This window comes from Populus nigra, chromosome 2 (genome assembly GCF_951802175.1).
Source record: "Populus nigra chromosome 2, ddPopNigr1.1, whole genome shotgun sequence".
Classification (NCBI taxonomy): Eukaryota; Viridiplantae; Streptophyta; class Magnoliopsida; order Malpighiales; family Salicaceae; genus Populus; species Populus nigra.
In genome coordinates, this window is record NC_084853.1 from 39,068,973 (window position 1) to 39,089,661 (window position 20,689).

Here is a 20,689-nt window from a genome sequence, read left to right on the forward strand (position 1 = left end):
TTTTGATATTAGCATAGTAAAATAATCTGAAAATAAAAAATATATTAATTCAAAATAAAAAAATAAAAAAATTAATTTTTTTTAAAATACTTTTAAAACAAAAAAATAAATAAACTCTTAAAAATTTCATACACCCAAGAAGTAGGAGGTTTTAAGGTTTGGCTCCTCCATTAACTGGGAGGAACTCAACCTTACAAGCGACTATTAGAAAGAAAGAAAAGATAAAGCTTTGAATTTCATTCCTTTATGGTCGTCACTTGCTAACGAGAGCAACGCTGTCGATGCTCACACTGCTTGAGACCTTATAGAGAACGTCTTTTCTCCGGCGGATTAGCTGCTTATACAAAAAGCCCTCCCTGGATAAGCTGCAGAGAGCCTTTTTTATTATTATTATTATGATATATTGTTAAAAGCTAACACCAAACCAGACAAGATTTTTAACCGTTGTCTTTTCCCCCTCCGCAGGGAGAATTCTTCCAACACTAACAGAACAGAACCCCTTATATACGAAAAGTAATGGTTTACAGCAAGATTATCAATACATTTATGATAAAAAAAATTAAAAAAATAACAACAATAATAACACAGCTGTTCTTTTATACACTTACAAACAGCTGACTATCTTCACTGAGCTCTCAAAAAAGGGGAATAAACACTTGAAGTAAACAATTGAAGTATCACAAAAATCACTCTCAACAATTTTTAAGGAAAACAAATTTGTTTTATTTGGCTGATCTGAATAAGTGGCTTCCAAGGGTCACCGTTGGGGTTCCTTCCCCCATGACTGTCGTCAAGTTCATCTCTTTCTCGATTATACGATCAAGTTCCATTACCACATAATTCATGGCTGGTCGTCTCTCACTTGAAGGTTCCACGCATCGGAGCATCAACTGTATAAACTCTTCCATACCTTCAGCAGTGAAGCTACTCCCCAATCTTTGGTCGACAATGCTGGCAAAGTTGGCGTAGTCCTGAGTATTTTGGACCTAAAGAAAAAGATACCAAATTAATTTTACTTCCAGACTAGTGGCAATTTGCTACCACACATGGTGCAAGTTTTATTGATTTTTTGAAGTACGGGAATATTTAGAAATTAACACAGGCACTTGCACGTTTCATTCAAGCACACGAGGAGAGATGAAAATCTGTGGCAATTATATTTTGTGATGGCAAGATAGCAGTAAAAACAATCTTTATTCTCGATCCTGCCCATTCACGCAGACATTCACTAATATGACTAGTTGAACTGGTGACAAATGAAGCAAGTGAATTACTTTAAAACAGACACATCACAGCATAATCTACAGTGATTAAGACTGATAACTTACCCATTCAACCATATTTTGACTCGTCCCTGGAGATGGTTCTGCTGCCTCCTTGCCGCTTAGCAACTCTAGAAGGAATACACCAAAACTGAACACGTCGCTTTTTTCAGAAAATCGCCTGAACTCTCTCACCCTGCATTTGTAAATGTCATATGAATAACTGACAAGCTATAAAGTGTTAAAAGCTGTATAGAACACGGAGAGTTACGGAGTACTACTCTGGGGCAAGAAATATCTCATCTGATGTCACTTGCGTAGATGGGCCTGCAATATCAACTTTTCCCAGGAAATTACGAAGTCCTGCATCTGCAACTTTAGCAATGAAATTTTCATCCACGAGAACGTTGGCTGTTTTGAAATTTTTGTGCACCAAACGGGGAGATAGAGAGTGAAGATGAGCCAAACCTGTAGCATGGGATGAGATGAATGAGGTGGCACATGCGCTTTGAACCATTCATACACACAAAGAAGAACCTTTTATAAATATGAAGTCTTACCAAACTCTAAAGTATTTTGTGAAACCAATATTAATATTCCTTTTCTTTTCTCCCCCCTCCCCTCTCTCTCTATTTTTTATACTGAACTTGGCATTATATCTAAAGGAAAGAAAAACTGATACCAGGAAAGCCAAAATGCTGACTGATTTTGCAAAGGATCACCTTTAGCAGCCCCTAGAGCGATTGAGAGCCTATGCTTGAATTCAAGCTTCCCATCCAAAGTTTGACTAGGTCCTGCAAACAAAAACACCAGGACTTTATTATAAATGAGAATCAACTATTATGGATACAGGGTTTGTATATATTGATCTAAGAAGAAGATGACAAGTAGAACAGTTTGAAGTGGCAGCATCGCACATCTCATGATAATGCATGGAAGAAAATCCAGGTGAAATAATTTCTAGCTATATGTCCCATGGATGCTTAAATGGAGAAGAACAATATAGAAGACATAATAGCTCAGTAAATTCTATACAACACAGATCAAACAAGCAAAAGCGGTGACTGGATAGAGAGTTACCATACAAGTGATTGGAAACGCTCCCACTAGGGATATACTCATATACAAGAAACTGTAGGTCATTTTCCTGGCAGTAGCCCAAAAGAGTCACAAGATTCCGATGCTGAATAGGTGAAAGGTAGCGCACCTGATTTTTGAGAAGTCAGTCTTGTTAGACCAAAACTTCGACAATGTGACAATAGAGATAACATAATAGAGATACATGAATAGTAATCAAGGACAGCATAGATGAAATTCATATGCTAGTTTTAGGCTCCTAGAACAAACGGACATACCACACAATTGAAGTTGAGATTCCCAGAAAAGGATAGATCCATATAAATTGGAGAAGAAAAGCTTTATTGTATTAAGCCTGGAGTTATATATAGGCAAACAACCAGGCTATGACATAAACTATCATGCCATAGGTTAATTTAAAAATTAGGAGGAACAAAAGGCTCAAATGATGTCTGTAATAATTATTTGCATTTATTATTCATTCCTCGGAAAATTTGGTGTGCTAAGCTAGCAAAACAATCCTGCCACCGTTCATTGCAGCATTAATGATGAATGAAAAATGGAGCGATTATAGGGAGAACCCAAACTTAAAAGAAAATGGTTCTCGTTCATTAATGAATGTTTTCATCCGAAAGACTGAAACTCAATTCTTTCAGCAAGTGATGATTACCTCATCAACGAATTCTGGACTAGGAGCTCCAGGTCTCTTCTTGATGGCTACAACCATCCCATTATTAAGCAAACCCTTATATACCTCCCCAAACTTTCCAAACCCCATCAAATTTTTCTCACTAAAACCTTTCGTGGCCAGAGACAATTCTTCCATCTCAAAACGCCTTGCTTCTTGTAATGACAACTCAATCCCTGCATGCCTTCCTACAGCAGGTAATCGAAAGAACAGCCACATTTAACATTTAATCACTTGCTTTTGAGCCTCTCTTAAATGATGTATGATGCAACTATTACCTTGAACAGATGTTTCAGAAGATCCTGTCTCTGAAGTTCTTGACACGCTCTTTTTGTGAGAAAGGCACCATAGAAGAAAAATAACTACCCCCACCAATGCCATGACTCCTGCAGCACCTCCCAATATGGCTGCAAGAGTCCTTGACATCTGGTACGGGAACCGCTTCAGCTATGCCGTAAGGTTTTAGTCGAATATGAGACAATATACATGGAACCTGGAAAAGGAAAGGCAGATAAGCAATAATGAAGAAAAGAAAATGCCACCTCATAAACAAGCAGCATTCAATAATCCTTATAACCATGGATGACAGAAACACATAACGCAACGACATTGGTGCAGGAATTGATATTTCGTTTGGTCAAACAGCCATCTAGTCCCTGAAAAAGATCTTCTTTCAAGTCAACCATAAAGACAATTTCTGTTTAAAATAAGTGAGCTGCGCGAAAAGTTGAATCCCAGGTAAAGGAAGCAAAGACAAATGCATTAATGACAAATAGTAACCTTCGAGAGGAAATCTCCAGTATTCTAATCACATGGTTTAACCCTAACTAATTAAATTAAACACGCTATCAAATTCATTGAGAACAGACAAATGCTACTTAGCAGACTAGCAAAAGAAACGAGAAATGTGTCAAAACTGAAACTCCTTGAGATTAAAAAGAATGAAAGACATGAAAATAAATGGAAATCTGAAATCTCCAAACCTGTATTCACAGATAAATCACGCAGCCAGATCCCCAGAAACCTCAGCTTCATTTGCCAGTGACAAATTGAGTCAGGGTTCCAATAGCACAATCACCAAAATAAAAAATCACCCCACATTCCCAGCAACAAATTCTCAAAAGAAATAATAAAAAAAAAACAAGAAAGAAACAAACCCCAGTTGTGAAGATGAACACAGCTTCAAGGCCTGGTCTACGACAAACAAACTGCGACTGATTAAGCAAGGAAAAATCTGAAACCAATCAGCAGCTTGCTGTACCTTTTCTCTTTAAAAATAATATTAATAAATAATAAAGTTGAGAATCATCGTTGGATACAGTACAGACATTGCCGACAGAAAGTGACCTCGCGCCGACAACGCGACCAGGGAAGAGGTGGTTTATTACTACTCCCTACTATTACTCCCTCACCCTCACCCTCACTACCAAACTCAAACACGAAACTCCATCACTCTAAAAAGTCTAAATCACAAATAATTGTTTATTATATACAACAAAGAATATTTAATTAAATGAATAAATAAAACCCCATATTCTTACTGAAAAAAGTCTTGACGTAATTAATAATATCAAGAAAAAAAAGAAGAAGAAGAAGGAAAGAAGATGACGATGAAGATGAATAAGAAACAGACAGAGTGAGAGAGAGAGATATATATTTATTATGATAATAATAACAATAATAATAATAATAACAATAAATTATTGTTATTGTTATTATTATTGCTGCTGCTGCTGCTGCTGCTGCTGTAGGAGTAGAACTGTAGTCGTTTATTTTTGTGTGGGCTGTAAAGCAGTATAATTGGTGTCTGCTAGCTGCTGCAAGTTGTAATAAGAGATATATCTTGTATGCCCTAGTTAGTCCCTGTACATGGATGCCCTCCTCATCTCATCCCATCTTTCCTGCCTGCCTGCCTGTCTGCAAGTACTATGCTACAACAACTACGACAAACATCGAGATTCAGGATTCATAAACAACCCTTTTCATTTTATCTATCAGTTTTCTTTCAAACATAACAATCAATGTTATTCATCCATCCGTCCATCCATTGTTGGCGACAAGACTTGCAATTATTAGTCGAGCTTTTCTAGATGGGTGATTCTAAACAGTGAGTGTAAATATATTATAGTTAAATAAAAATTTATCATAAATAATTTAATAGATGTATTTATAGACTGGTATTATAAGCTCAAATCCAAAAAAATTTAATCGTATTAGACCATAATAATATAGCTCAAAAAACTTTTAAATTTTTATTTAATTGTTGGATTATAATTAAATTTTTACAAGAATATCTAAATATTATTTTTTTATAATAATTAAAAAAATATTATTGCGATTCTTATATTTTTAGATTTGAAAATCTTGTTTCGAGCCATAGTTTCTATATTTATTTTCTATGTTATTTTAAAATTTTTATTTTTTTAATTGAGATAGTGTTTTTAACATATTAAAAGTTTTATAAACCTCATAAAAAAATAGACTTAATTATTATTTTTTTAAAAAATAAATCTATAAATTAAGAGTTCATATTTATAATTATTTTCGTTCATTAATAATTATGCATTCTTTGTTTGTTGTTGTTTTCAGCTTCCATTTTTATCGATCTCAATCTAATTTTGCGCGTATGTATATATATGCTTGATTAGTGTTTCCACTTAAAAAAAATAATAAAAAAACTTCTTAAATAATAGTTTTAACATTAAAGATCGTGATAAAATAGGGGATGAAATTGGTAAAATAAAAAAGTTTGAGACTCGATAGATAATTGGATCTTACGTTAGGGGTTAGATCTGGGTTTTCTCATAAATATATCAACAATATAACAAATGCCTCGGTTAGATTAGACCAGAGACCAGCTACGATGGAATTTATATTTTATACAACAAAATACGTTTTATACATGTATATTCTTCTTCTTCTTTTTTTTATTCGAAAAAACCTCATTCCTTGATAAACATATTTTGCAGGTTCAGATAAACGAGTAAAATCTCAGCTATCTCAAGTTTTTATAAAAAATAAACTACTCAAATTCAAAACCTACTATATAAATCTCAAGATTTTTATCATTTATTTATAAACAATAAGCAAATAATAGTACTGCAGAGGAGAGTCTATGGATGCGGATGTACTGAGTCAGCTTATGTATATATACAATAATTATACAGAGAATAAAAGAAAGTGGAGATGTGGGGTTGCTATCCCCACCAGACAGCTATGTTGACATTGCTCCTACTTGAACGTGGAGGATATTTGAAATCTCGGTGGAGAATATTTTTTGAAATACTTTTTTATTTGAAAATATATTAAAATAAAACTTTTTATATTTTATATTTTTATTTTTAATATTAGTATATTAAGAACATTAAAAAATATTAAAAAATTCATTAATTTAATATTTTTCTAATTTAAAAACACTTTTAAGAAGCATCTAATAGCAAAAATAGAAGTTATTACTTGTGTTTGGTATTATGGTATCGGTTATTATTTTTTAAAGCAAAAATAAAAATACATCAAAATAATATATTTTTTAAAATTTATTTTTGACACCAACACATTAAAATAATTAAAAAAATATCAAATAAATAATTTAAATTATGTAATATTTTTTTATTTTCTTCTATTTATTCATCATAACTATTTTCTCCTTACAACAAGTATAACTAACAAATAAAATTTGCGATGCAGCGGGTTCATAAATAAAAAATATATCATAAATCGTTTTTGAAAAGCAAGAAATAATGCATAATTACTGGATATTTATGTTTAATCCAAAAGCAAGAAATATATCATAAATCGTTTTTGAAAAGGACTGGACCTGCAGGCGATGCGACCCAAGAAGTGATGGAGCTACGAAGTTTATTTCATGGGCCCAAGCCTTTACTTTTATTCTTTTTGAAGATCGAACTCATTAGAAAGAACAAGCTTTCAATCATGAGATATTTTAATTTTAATTTTTTTGACTTGATCAATGAAAATGAAATTGGGTTCGCTTCAGGGAAATGAAAACTTTTGATTCCATTGCAGTTTATTCATGTGAAATTGTTTAGTAAAATAACCCGAATTAACCAAAATAAACCGAGCATCAAATACTTCAAAACCTTGTTTTTGTATATACTAATTATTTAATTCGCGCGGGATATGTATTTTTTTCCAAAAAAATACCGGATATACAAGCTATCTCGATATGTTTTTTACATAAAAAATATTTAAAATGTAAAAGATTGATCCCACTTTACATGTCGTGTCTTCCATCTGTTTTTATTCCCCCCTCCCCATATATTATGCAGAGGAGCCAGCAAAACCATTTCTATGATAGCTAGAACTGCAAGTTGAAAAATCCTCGTTACTGTTTTATCCATGTTTCCCAGGAAATTGACTGTGTCAAATCTCCTTAAAAAACATGTTCAGAATGAGCACCGTCCAAGCAATGAAATAGACAATGCTTAATCGCAACTCTTTCTCGGCTCTGGAAGCCATTTCCTATGTTCATCATAAGAACCTCCAGCTGATCAGATTATCAAGCTGCACGCAAGCATGCTTTGTGGCTACTGCAAAGCGTACAAGGTAAAGATCAATATAATCAAGCTAAAGCTTATTTAAACTATCCTTGCAGGCCTCAACAACATGTCCATGATCTGAATTCCATAGCTGAAAACCAGGCGGAAAGCAAGAAAAACAACCACCATTATGCATAATCACTTAATAATAAACCAGAATGAGATCATGCGAGTGTTAAAATCTGTGATTAAACTAAACCTTGGAAGTAATGAAAAGATCCTCCCTCTTAGCAAGCCCTGTTTTGAAAGAACCTTGGAAGTAATGAAAAGATCCTCCCTCTTAGCAAGCCCTGTTTTGAAAGCTTCGGCTAACACCTCCCCTATTATTGCTTCACTCTTGTGATCAGCTGCAACCACAAAACAGAAACTCCTCAAAGCAAAATTTACCAAATAAACCGATTGTCTCAAATTTTCTAAACATGCTAGTTATCTTAAGAAAAAGCAATAATATCAAGAAAGGCTCCTCATTTTCCACAAAGACAGGAGCTCTATTGATAACTAGCAAAAATCCATGTGGATTTCATCAATCAAGAACCCAAAAATGCTATTATACTTTCAAAGCTACGATGATCAAACCATGAACCCAGAAAAAAAAAGTGATCAAAAACAAGAAAGAGTAAGGGAGAGAGGTACCAACACAATCAAAATGACGGTAGCCAAGCTTGATAGGATTAATAACGAGGTTTTTGATTTCTTTCCCTTCCATCCGCCTCACACCTAAGCCAATTATTAGCATCTGGAATCCATTGTTCAGTGTTATTGCCATTTGCTCCACTACAAAACTCAGTCTGGCAAAAAAAAAAAAAAGAAGCTAGATTTCTAATCAAGAACCAATTCAGATCATAAATTTTAAGGAAGAAAGTATTTTTTATAAAGCTAGAAAATGAAAACAAAAACTTACACATATAATCTCTTTCAAATCTTTCAGAAAAAGGAAGTTACTTCCATCAAAACCAAACAAAACCCAGATGCCATGTACAATTTCAAAGAAAAAGTGAAGAACTTTACCTTGTATAGTCACAAGGACAAAACAAAAGACAAAACCCAGATGCCATGCACAATCTTTTATTTTCCCGCGACCTTCTCTCTCGCGCCTTCTCCAACAGCCAACTGAGGAGTGCTCGTACTCGTTATGTATAGCGACTGCTCTATTTTCTTCACTCCCGCTAGCTATTCTAACTAACTAATAACTAGATATGATTAACCCGCGCATGTAGAGTTAAATTTTTCTTGAATGTGAAAACAAAAGTTTAAATGTTAAATTATATGAGAGTTTATTTAGTAAAATATGGTTAATTTTATGGGTTTAAAAATAATATATATAATTTATAAAAATATAATTTGATTAAAATAATTTCAAGATAATATTTTTTTTAATATCAACATATAATATATTGGATTAACTTGTGTTAAATTTACGATTCAAGTTATGAGATTATGATAACAATATAAAAAATAAATCAAAATAAATCATAAAACTTAATTCTCAATCAATCTAATTTTTTAAAAAAAATCAATTAAAAAAAACAAAAAAAAACATGGGTTAATCTGTCAAACCTATAAATCGGATTATAAAACTAAAATAACATCATAAAAAGCAAATCAAAATAAATTACAAATCTCAATCTTCAATCAGTCTAATATTGAAGAATAAAATTAAAAAAATCAATAAAAAATATAAAAAACAATTTAAGTCAATCTATCAAAAATTATGACTCAGATCATAAGACCGAGATAACATTATAGAACAAATAAAAAAATAATTTGATTTAATTCAAGTTAACTTGTCAAATTTATAACTTTAATTATGAGATTAAAATAACTTCAAAGAAAAGAAGTTAAAATAAATTATAAAGTTTGTTTGTCCTTGATATTAAATATTAAAATTTTTAATTATAAAAATAAAATAAAAAAATCTGCACCAACCTAAAATAACACTTGCCGGCTGATTCACAGGCTTGATGGCTTCGCATAAGAAAATATTATAATCAAATAAAATAAAAGTTTTTAAAAAATTACAGTAAACCAACCATCTATTATAAAGCTATAAACGTGAGTGCAAATCTGCAAGAAAAAGAAATAAACCTGCAAGAAAACAATAAATTGTGAATACTTATAGAAATAAAATAAAAAGGAATGAGAATGTTAAAATGTGAGATTTTAGTTCTTGGAGCCATGAAAGTAGACAGAAAATACCTTGAAGCCACAGAGTTTTTATTGGGAAGAGGGACTCAAATAGTCAAATGAAAAGGAAGGCAGGATAGCTGCAATCATTTCGATCCAACAGGCTTCCTTCCAGTCAAGGATAAATCACAGTCACAGAAAGTCCTTTCATACGCAGACATCTCGACGCTCAATCGCATCTATTTCTTAACTGCCAAAGCCTCTCCAGATGCTCTCTCTCTCTCTCTCTCTCTCTCTCTCTCTCTTCTTCACGTAAGATGATGATTTATAATGCAAACAAGGAGGAACATTTTGAGTACACTTATGGATGATTTGAACGCAGAAAATTCGTGCTTTTGAAAGCTGTTTTAAAAATTAATTTTTCTTAGAAAAATTTGAATTTTTCTTTGTTTTGTTTATGATTTTTATATCTTGATTTTAAAAATAAAAAAATAATTTTAATATATTTTAAATAAAAAAATACCGCCGTACCATTACAAGTTTCTTTGGAAACGCAAGTCAATCCATTTTTTTTTAATATATATATATATATATATATATATATATATATATATAGAATCATTTTAATGCATGAATTTTAAAAGTAACTTTTAAAAAATAAAAAAATATTATTTTAATATATTTTAACAAGAAAAACAATCACAATTACAATAAATAGCCTTACAGCAAACACAAGAACATTTGCTCAATTCCTACCTCAACAAGAGTTTAGCTAGGAAGATCCGCAACAATTGTATCAAAAATTTTAAAAAATAAATATAAATTTTAAAATAAAAAATAAAAAAGTAGACGACAGCACCTCCTTGGCTACCATCATTGTTTATTGAAGCTATGGCCTCATAAAGAGCAGAATGAAACAGAGACAAAACCAGGAGCTTTTTCCAGGTGCCGTTCCTCACTGCCTATCGACGACTTGCATGCAGTCCTGTCCTGTGAGTGACAAACAGAGAATTGATAGGAAAACAAACAAACAAATTGCAAGTATCAATGAGTGCAAAATTGCAAATAGAATTGAAGACCTTGATATGAACATTGATCAAATTCTATGACTGAGGTGCTATGGATTTTGTCGTACATGTCATCATCTCTAATAATTTGCCCGTATCAATTACTCCTGCATTATCTAATTACTCACATACAAAAAATTTAATTTTTTAATTTTAAATTATTTTTTTATATCATATATAATATATGTCGGTGTTAAAATAAATTTTAAAAAATTAAAAAATAAATTTTAATATATTTCTAAATAAAAAATATTTTATTATTGTTAAAAAAGAACTTCTACTTCAACCCTAACGTCTATGGTTATTTTTTTAAAACCAGCGATTAATTAAACAGTAGTGAGGATATAAATGGGATTGATTATCCAAATCCAAAGGCTATTGAAATTTTCTTTTTGAAACTTTTTTTTGACCAATTTCAAATTAGGAGATGGTAGCGATGCATGTCGGGTGACAAAGCAAAGACAAGAAAACAAGGTATTAAAGTACAGAAACAAAACTAAAGCCAACCCCGTGGCTTACGCCGGCTTTTCTTGTCTTGTTCCTGCGAAGAAGGGAGTAGACTAGAGTTCTTCTTCTTCATCATCTTGCTCTCCCCGGCTCCCCACTTCTTCTAGATCCATCCAACAATCAATCCCATCCCATCTCTTCTTCAAATCTGTAAAATCATTCAAAAGTCAACAATGGTAGTAGCAGCAGCAGCAGCCTGGTTTCTCTTGGTTGGTGGCTTAGCAGCAACATTTTCAGCTGAAGCTCTCTCTTTTAATGACTCAGCTAGTGGTACTCTCTTAAGTTTCAAGAATTCAATTCTCGGGGACCCTTCAAATCTTCTCTCCTCCTGGAACCTGACTACCAACCCTGATTACTGCACCTGGTATGGTGTCACCTGTCAAAAATCTTCTAACACTACTACAGAAGTAGTAGTTATAGCTTTGAACTTCTCTGGCACTTCCACTACTCGCCTTTCTGGAACTCTGCCGGAGTCCATCCAAAACTTGCCCTACCTGCGAACTCTTGTCCTTTCTCACAACTGTTTTTCCGGTGAGATCCCAGCTGGTAGTATCGCCAAGCTGAGCTTCTTGGAGGTTTTGGAGCTTCAAGGGAACAATTTTTCGGGCAAGATTCCTCAACAGATAAGCACTGACCTTCACTCTCTTCGCTTCCTTAATTTGTCTTTTAATTCTTTCACTGGTGATATCCCTGCTACTTTGATTGGTTTTGGAAAGTTGAGAGTTATTGATTTGTCGAATAATAGGCTGACTGGTGGAATGCAACTTGTTAGTTCAAGTAAGTGCTTGTTTTTAAGGCACTTGAAGCTTTCTAATAATCTCTTGGAAAATAATATTCCAAAGGATATTGGTCATTGCAAGAACTTGAGGACTTTGTTGCTTGATGGGAACATTCTACAAGGTCCCATTCCAGCAGAGATAGGTCAGCTTCCGGAACTTCGTGTTCTTGATGTTTCTACTAACAGTTTGACTCAGACCATCCCCAAGGAGTTGGGTTATTGCAGGAAACTGTCTGTTCTTGTATTGACTAATTCAAGTAATTTTGTTGGTGATAATGCGGGGACTGGTGGTAGCTTGGATGGTTTTAGATTAGAATTCAATGCTTTTGAAGGGGGTGTTCCTCAGGAGGTGTTGATGCTTCCGAGTTTGCAGATTTTGTGGGCGCCTAGGGCCAATCTTGATGGGCGGCTGCCTGACAATTGGAGCGACTCGTGCTCGCTGAGAGTTTTGCATTTGGGGCAGAATTCTCTCAGAGGTGTTGTGCCAAAGGGGCTGGTGATGTGCAAGAACCTTACTTTCTTGGATCTGAGTTCTAATTATTTGACTGGTGACCTGCCTATGCAGCTGCAAGTTCCTTGCATGATTTATTTCAATGTTAGTCAGAATAACATATCCGGTGCTGTTCCAACTTTTGGAAAGGGCAGTTGTGATACTAGCATAATCTCTTATGGTCAAGATCCTAATTTTTTTTATGTGGAGGATATACAGATTGCATACGCTAACATTCCTTTTTGGGGTTCCCATACCCTTTTGGGGTCCATGGCCGGTGCAGACTTCGTGATTGTCCATGATTTCAGTTGGAATCATTTTGTCGGTTCATTGCCTTTGTTCTCGGTGGGAGAAGAATTCTTGGTGAGTAAAAATAGAACTTCATACAGATTGTTACTGAGTAGTAACGGGTTTACCGGGTCTCTTCCTGGTAAACTAGTTTCAAACTGTAATGATCTGCTGAGTTTCTCTGTTAACTTGAGTACGAACCATATGTCAGGTGAGATACCAGATATGCTTCTCAATTGTCTACCATTAAGGGAATTTGAAGCAGCAGATAATGAGATCAGTGGTTTTCTAGCTCCCAGTATTGGCAACTTGAGAATGCTTCGATGTTTAGACTTGAGAAGAAACAGACTCTCTGGTTCTCTTCCTAATGAGTTGGGAAATTTGAAGTTTCTGAAATCAGTTCTTCTTGGAATGAACAATTTAACAGGAGAAATTCCATCTGAATTCGGTCAATTGTCCTCTCTTACAGTTTTGGATCTTTCTCATAATGCTGTAACAGGATCTATACCTGTGAGTTTGACGAGCGCTAAGAACCTGGAGATTGTGTTACTCAATAACAATGATCTTTCTGGGGAGATACCTCCACCTTTCTCGAATATTTCCAGTCTCGTTGTCCTAAACGTTTCTTTCAATAACCTCTCTGGTCATATACCCCACCTTCAACACCCAATTGATTGTGATTGGTTTAGAGGGAATATTTTTTTGGATAAGTGCTTGGATCAATCCTCCAACACACCACCTGGAGAGGTTCAGCTGTCACATGGAGATGGAAAATGGCGCAATCACAGAAAGAAATCCTTTTTGATTGCAGTGGTGACTTCTGCTTCAGTTGTACTCTGTGTATCATTGGTTGTAGTTTTGTTCAGTTTTTATGGCAAGAAAAAGTCTTGGAGACTCTCTAGCTTGAGGGGAAAAGTAGTTGTGACTTTTGCAGATGCTCCGGCTGAATTGACTTATGATAGTGTGGTCAGAGCTACTGGGAATTTCAGTATGAGAAACCTGATAGGTACAGGTGGCTTTGGGTCAACTTACAAAGCTGAATTGGTCCCAGGTTACTTCATAGCCGTAAAGAGGCTCTCCATTGGCAGATTTCAAGGCATTCAACAGTTTGATGCAGAGATCATAACATTGGGCAGAATTCGACACAAGAACCTTGTGACTCTGATTGGATATTATGTGGCAGAGGCTGAAATGTTCTTAATTTACAACTATCTTTCTGGTGGAAACCTTGAAACCTTCATACATGACAGGCCAGACACAAATGTACAGTGGCCAGTGATTCACAAGATAGCTCTTGATATTGCACAAGCTCTAGCCTACCTCCACTACTCATGCGCACCCCGCATTCTTCATCGTGACATCAAGCCTAGTAACATCCTGTTGGATGAGGAGCTTAACGCCTATCTGTCTGACTTTGGGTTGGCCAAACTTTTAGAAGTTTCTCAGACCCATGCCACTACTGATGTAGCAGGCACATTTGGGTATGTTGCACCAGAATATGCAACCACGTGCAGGGTATCTGACAAGTCAGATGTTTATAGCTTTGGGGTTGTGTTGTTGGAATTGATGTCAGGGAAGAAGTCTCTTGATCCATCATTTTCTGAGTATGGTAACGGTTTCAATATTGTTGCTTGGGCCAAGTTGTTGATCAAGGAGAGACGCTCCTCAGAGCTCTTCGCGCCAGAACTGTGGGAAACAGGACCTAATGAGAATTTGTTGGGAATGTTAAAGCTTGCTTCAAGCTGCACGGTAGACTCACTTTCAGTGCGCCCATCCATGAAGCAGGTCCTTGAAAAACTGAAACAACTAAAACCATGAAGCTTGCTTCAAGATGCACTGCAGACTCAGTTACAATCAGTGTTGCCATCGATGAAGCAGGTTCTTGAGAAACTGGAATAGATAAAATCCTGAAGCACAGTTGACTTACTTTCAGTGCTGCCATCTCTGAAGTGGGACCTGGAGAAACTGTAACAGCAATTCCTGAAAGGATCTCAGGCTTCCAACACGGGAGGGAGATGGGCAGACAGCCAGACATTGCTGCTGCTTATACCTGACAGAATTAGGACAAAGTGCTATACACCCTCAGAGGGGGTGAGAGCCACCTATAGAATCCTAGACTGACTAGACTCCATTAAGCCAACTCAGTATTGTGCATAGGTGCTTATTTATATACCATTCAAATTCCTCACAACGCATGTGGGATATGGGGCATCACACATATCTTGAGGTGAGTCACTTTCTTGATTTTTTTGTCCATCGGGTGCTTTTTTTTTATTTTAAACCAAGCCTTCTGCAATGATGACAAATCCAAGATTTTCTGATTCTACCAGGCATGCATCAAAGTCTCGGGAACTAAAATCTAGGATTAACCTCGTGTCAGATTTTGGTTTGGGTTGTTTACAGGTGACGCTCCCTTCGAACTTTTGTTGCCTGGATTATGGTTCGACGATCATCTCCAGAATTAATGTTGGGTATGGTGTTCTTGATCTCATCGCTTTAATATTTTTCTGTACTCCAAGTAGTTTGAACACTCTTGATTTTCATCCCCTTAACCTATTGAAAAAAAATCACCATCCTTTTTTATTTTTTTGCAGAAAACTTCACAGCCTTTTGAGGTAGTAAAGCATACGGAACCTTCAACTGTGACGCGAGGTACACAAATGGGAGCATTGTACAGAGTTCTTGTCTTTACAGAATGGTCATAGTATGAAGGAATGGATTGTCTTTTTTTCAATTGGTACAAGTCAATTGATAGCATGTGGTTGGTTAGTGCTCAACTAAAATCATTTCTTGTGATGAATTATGCACACATAGCTCTGTGTGGTGGGTTTGCTGAAATATTTTCATCCCCTTTGTTTATAATCATTTAATGAGATCTGGAAATTCAAGCACACTTAGAAAAGTTGACACCATTTCCATCTTGCCAATTCAACCACCTCACATACATCGAAAACAATCTGAAGAGAATCATGCTTCCGGTGCTGGCTATCCTAACTAGTATGGTGGTCGGAAGAAACCGCTGTATGGTATTTGAAGCTCAAATTCAAACTTGACTGCCATGGAGATTTCTGGTTTTCCTTTCGTTTCTTTTTAATGCCTAAAGTATGAAACATTCATTTTAATGTTTAGGGAAGTTTTTAAACCCCCCAAGGAAAAAAGGACGCCAAAGTTGGCACCTGAGTTTGGCATGCATGAAGAAACTTGTGAGCCAAATGATCAGGTAGCTAGCCTAGTACATCGATTCTTTAGATTTCTCAAATATCAGAAGAGCTTCACTTCCGCCTCAGCGTCCAAAACTGCTATCACCTTGGTTGGCTTTAAGCACCAACTCCTCTGTTGTGGTTCCGATTATCTCATTAGCATGCTTCAAGTCTGTGCATGCGTACTTTCCGGCAGGATCCTGAGTTCAACTTTCTCTTGTCAATTATTGAATTACCGAAAATTATATCTGGGAAACGCACTGATAGAATGATGTCTCAACTAATTTGAAAACAAAAAAAAAAAGTTCACCTTAGCAACAATTCCTAACTTCTGCAACTTTTGAAGCGCATCATCCACATCGAAATTACATTTTTCATTGAATTCTTCAGTAATGAGTTCTTCACAACGCTGGTCAAGTTCCTATTTCAGATCAATGCAAAGTTATGAACCAGCAACGCCCTGCTCTAAGGAATCTCACAACATACAGAGATCATAAAAGCAAGGAGAGGAAACAATCTACTGTAAGGTAATCTGTACCTGTCTAGTGGCTTTTCCTTGTACCATCAAGATAAAGAATGAAACAATCACCTCTTTTACCTGCACATTCAAATTATTGGGTTCTGTTAGCATTATATAGAACCTAACCATTGTTTTTCAAAACTGCTAGTTATTGTTGTAAAATAATTTTCAACAAGAATGCTGCTGTCTTTGCACAAGAAAGGTGGCAGAATGATAAGTTTTTTGGTTCTGTGCAATTTCCATTGAGATCAGAGCTCTTGAAAATTTTAGTTGTGCACAAAGATTCAAAACTCAAAGACTAAACGTACTAGAATCTTTCAGAAATTACGACTTGGTAAATTTGGATATAAATTATTAATTGATTAGCCAAAAACTTACTTCCTGTTGAATCACATCATCACACAAGTGAAGAAGAGTACCCCTTCCACTGTCCAGTTGTTTGTCATACACAGACTGTGTGATTAAGCTCTGATATGAAACCAAGTTATTCTGGAATCTGCAGGAAACTAAAAAGGTTAGCCTTCATAACTAAATTGCTCATGGCCTTGGAATGAATGTATGGCATAGATCCTATTGCACCAGATATTTCCTAATCAGTTGACCACCCTAGTCGTTCTTCAATGTTCCTTCTGTCTCTGAGAAAGTCCCACTGTAAAGTAAGGTCAATAAGCATTATGGGCAAGAATTCTAAATAAATTCCTCCCATGCCTATCGGATGAGAGATTGCCTCAGCACATAACATTTTTACTGAATGCTTGCTTAGTAGAAATTCTGTATGGATACCGATTCTCTATGACTACAAGAATGACAAGGATTATAAAGAAGAAGACACTTAACGTGAAGTATGTTTTAACACAGTAACCAACCACTGATGTCAGGATAGCGAGAATCACCCGGATATCAGCTTTAGGATTGCTAAGCGAACCAATTACAGTAATCTGCAAAATGAAAAAAAGAACGCAAGGCTAACGTGACCAGAAGGTCAAAACAAAGAAAAGGGTATTCATTCAATTCACGGATATGCTAAGACTGACCAGTCCAATCACAGCAGAAACAATGAACTTAACCCAATCCACTGGAGTTAAACCAGGATTCTTCTTTTCTGGCTGTTAAAGGAGAGTTCCAGCACAAGGTCAATATTCAGAAACATTTCTGAGAAGCTCCTAGCCCCCTCCCACCGCCCCCGCCCCCGCCCCCCAAACAAATACGATGACAATGATGATGATAACAAAAATACTGCAAGTGAACAGGGAACTCACAAGTACTATCTCCATATCAGCCATTGGAATACTCTTAAAATGCTTCACATAAATATTCCGTGCTATTTCTTTTTTGGCACTCGCTCGCCTGCAGATTTACGTTCTTTTAAACAACAATGATTCATTCTTCATGCTCTCTTAAAACTGTAATAGAAGAACGTAAATTAAGTGAACTAATTAGGATAAACAAAATCTTCATGCTAGTCCTAATTTACTAGTTATGTAAGAATGATTTTCTCGTTCTTACTTCTCATGCTCACACTAACAATGAGAAACAGCGCAAATTGATTATTAGTAACTGAGGAATATGGTTCTGTACAACCACCCTGACCATTGCTCAGAATTGAACAAACAAAACAGGAGAAAGAATGTATATGATGAATACACCTGTAAACAACAATTATTCGATCAAATGTAGGTTCTTGGATTGTAACCTTACCCAGGAGATTAGATATGCTGCAGGAAAAGAAGAGAAATGACAAAAATCAGCAAGAATCATCAGAAATCTAGAAAGTAACTTCAGCAAAATATGTGCTCCTTCCAGGCGATCAGAGCAATCGTTCATTCATTCTCTTAAATGTTCAGAAGATTCAGCAATCACAACGCATTTATTTATATCCATTAATGGGTATAACTGAAATAGAATCCTCACTTCATCTATTATTACACAGATTAAGGAAAACAAAATGCCACTGCACCTTGTGCCATCCAATGTTAGCATAACTACCGAGAGAATACAGATAGAACAATATATAAGCCCAAGGTAGCTTCTGTTGCATATTCCTTCTTGCTTCTCAGAATTTATTTAGAATGTTTATATTATGTTATTGCTTCAGATATTAGCCAAAAATATGAAAAATAGAAGCACATGAAGAGTCCCGGTTGCAAATAACTTAAACCGATTGATAAATCAAATTCAGACTTAACTTCCAGTTCTTAACCTGAGTTTTATTTTCTCGATGCGGATTCGTTCAACATATAAACCTTCATCACTGTCATCCATGCTGATTTCAATAGATTTTGGAACTTCGGTAATATGCGCATTTCGCTTTCTGAAGAAAAGTCTTTTTAACCTACAAACAGAAAATTAAAGTTCGTATTAGGGAAAATAAAGAACCAAGCTTGAAAATCAATGTTTTCTTGCATATAATACAAGCAAACATCTACTTACCCTGTTACTTTTAGAAAACATCTCCAGAAACGGGAAATGATGGTATTTATCTTCGGCATGATAAAGTAACTATTCAAATGATCAATTCCAAAGCCGCGTCGAAAGATTATGAACTACGAAAAAATAAGCAATGATTCTTTGTCGTGAGGTTGTGGGAAAAAATTGCTTTACTCAAAAAATGAAATCATCAAACATAAAAATTTAAAGAAAGAGAATGAAAATCCCTTATATCTCAGAAATATTCAAGCCAGAATTTAGCATTTACCTTATCAGCGAAGCATGGAAGGTCACCCTGAGGATGCGCTGCAAAGTAACTTGTAAAAAGCCTCTTGTCAAGCTGCATTCAAGAATGCCATTACAATATCATCAAACTTCTAAACTAGCCACGTGTAGATGTGTGCGTAAGAGGCCGGAGCACAGATGGACCTTATTTTCATTAACCACAATTGGTAGATTAAGCCGATATTGTGCAGAGAGTGCAACTTCAATCTCCTCATCAGTTGCAATTTTGAAATTACTCTTTTCCATCACCTGCAAGAAAGAAACAACTAAATCATGAAAAGTACGTGCTAGATTCAGGTATTGGTTACGATTTTTACATTATTTTTCTTTGCTAGAAAGAGGTGGGAAAGTGCCCTGGACGCCGGTTTGGAATCGTGCCATTTTCTGTTTTTTGTTCTTAAATCTTTGAAGTGTAGTTGCGGGCAATACACACCTGAAATAAGGAGGCTAAGAAATTATGTTCAAAAACATCAATTTCTTCAGGAGTGAGATTCTGCTGCTCCAGTTTTTTAGCACCATGATTAGGCTCAAAGAAGGAATACAATCGCTGATCACCAAAGGCAAATTTCTTTAGAGAAACAAACTAAAGATTTGAGTTCTATAACATATTCACCAATTAATAATGTTACCATGAGATCTTCAAATTGCAGAAGGTACCAAGCTCTAATTGTGTATTCAACTCTCTGGCAGAGCTTCAGGAACTCATCAACATCAGATCTGCTACGTTCTGTGAATGAACCAACCCAAATTGGAATCCATGCATCCATGCATTGCATTGATAAGGAAAAAAAAAGATGGGAAATTGAATTAAACAGACCAATACTAATGCGGTTTGCTAAGGCAGCAATAAGCTTGTGCTTGAGAATTGGAATCACAGATTCCTTCTCCAAGTGTATTATGTCTTTCTTCTTCTTCTTCCCCATTATGACTATGATTAGAGATAAACAATATATTCTATTTGATAAACGAATGCCTTAATTAATTATATATCTTTAAATCTAAGGGGTTGGAGAATGAATGCCAACGCCCGCTCTCTTCGGCGGGAAAATGTTTGCCGGCCACTTGTCCCTTTTGTTTTGAGGATTCTGTCGTAACATTAGATTAGATATTTGGTACTTAACTATCTTGGTGGTTTAGCTGGTAACGTGAAAATGGTCTATAGTTTGAGGGAATAGCTGCGTTTTGCAAGCTCTGTTCTCACGATATAATACGATAAGCGTAACCTGACTCGAAATATCCTATCTATCTATATATATATATATATATATTGCAACCGGATTTAGTAACGACCACTCATGACTAGTGTTTTACTACATGATTTTGCTTGATGCGTGTTACACTCTGTTGAACAACAATCCTATATTCGAAAAAAAGTTAAACAAATTTCTGATTATATGTCTGAAAATTCAGTGTAAAA

The 20,689-nt window shown here is 35.3% G+C and overlaps 4 protein-coding genes across 11 annotated transcripts; 1 reads left to right on the forward strand and 3 right to left on the reverse strand.

Annotated features, from left to right (window-relative positions):
- Positions 1-483: 483 nt before the first annotated feature.
- LOC133682612 (putative serine/threonine-protein kinase) lies at positions 484-5,119 on the reverse strand. Of its 4 annotated transcripts, XM_062106030.1 has the most exons (9): positions 4,185-5,119; positions 4,011-4,056; positions 3,306-3,520; positions 3,010-3,215; positions 2,343-2,469; positions 1,945-2,056; positions 1,544-1,768; positions 1,329-1,458; positions 484-986 (listed from the first exon to the last, which is right to left on the reverse strand). In XM_062106030.1, the coding sequence occupies exons 3-9, from the start codon at positions 3,451-3,453 to the stop codon at positions 723-725; spliced, it is 1,212 nt and encodes a 403-aa protein (XP_061962014.1). In that variant the 5' UTR covers positions 3,454-3,520; positions 4,011-4,056; positions 4,185-5,119; the 3' UTR covers positions 484-722. The 4 variants fall into 4 exon arrangements, with proteins under 4 accessions (XP_061962014.1, XP_061962015.1, XP_061962013.1 ...); XM_062106031.1 differs by lacking the exon at positions 4,011-4,056; XM_062106029.1 differs by having other exon boundaries at positions 3,306-3,683; positions 4,011-5,119.
- Positions 5,120-7,113: 1,994 nt separating this feature from the next.
- LOC133682291 (NADP-dependent D-sorbitol-6-phosphate dehydrogenase-like) lies at positions 7,114-8,826 on the reverse strand. 3 transcript variants are annotated; one of them, XM_062105571.1, is made up of 4 exons: positions 8,595-8,826; positions 8,220-8,374; positions 7,786-7,933; positions 7,114-7,677 (listed from the first exon to the last, which is right to left on the reverse strand). In XM_062105571.1, the coding sequence occupies exons 1-4, from the start codon at positions 8,639-8,641 to the stop codon at positions 7,626-7,628; spliced, it is 402 nt and encodes a 133-aa protein (XP_061961555.1). In that variant the 5' UTR covers positions 8,642-8,826; the 3' UTR covers positions 7,114-7,625. The 3 variants fall into 3 exon arrangements, with proteins under 3 accessions (XP_061961555.1, XP_061961556.1, XP_061961554.1); XM_062105572.1 differs by having other exon boundaries at positions 7,114-7,577; positions 8,595-8,823; XM_062105570.1 differs by having other exon boundaries at positions 7,114-7,933; positions 8,595-8,825.
- A 2,394-nt stretch (positions 8,827-11,220) lies between these two features.
- Positions 11,221-15,742, forward strand: LOC133682782 (LRR receptor-like serine/threonine-protein kinase RPK2). Of its 3 annotated transcripts, none has more exons than XM_062106299.1 (3): positions 11,221-15,067; positions 15,171-15,311; positions 15,435-15,742. In XM_062106299.1, exon 1 carries the CDS (start codon positions 11,458-11,460, stop codon positions 14,656-14,658), a length of 3,201 nt encoding a protein of 1,066 aa, XP_061962283.1. In that variant the 5' UTR covers positions 11,221-11,457; the 3' UTR covers positions 14,659-15,067; positions 15,171-15,311; positions 15,435-15,742. The 3 variants fall into 3 exon arrangements, with proteins under 3 accessions (XP_061962283.1, XP_061962286.1, XP_061962284.1); XM_062106302.1 differs by having other exon boundaries at positions 15,221-15,311; XM_062106300.1 differs by having other exon boundaries at positions 15,244-15,311.
- LOC133682783 (uncharacterized) lies at positions 15,516-20,195 on the reverse strand. The gene is made up of 15 exons (XM_062106303.1): positions 20,096-20,195; positions 19,902-19,999; positions 19,706-19,819; positions 19,417-19,521; positions 19,256-19,327; positions 18,991-19,103; positions 18,761-18,892; positions 18,207-18,275; positions 17,820-17,907; positions 17,595-17,666; positions 17,398-17,498; positions 16,939-17,056; positions 16,579-16,638; positions 16,351-16,461; positions 15,516-16,240 (listed from the first exon to the last, which is right to left on the reverse strand). Exons 1-15 carry the CDS (start codon positions 20,193-20,195, stop codon positions 16,124-16,126), a joined length of 1,470 nt encoding a protein of 489 aa, XP_061962287.1. The 3' UTR covers positions 15,516-16,123.
- Positions 20,196-20,689: the final 494 nt, after the last annotated feature.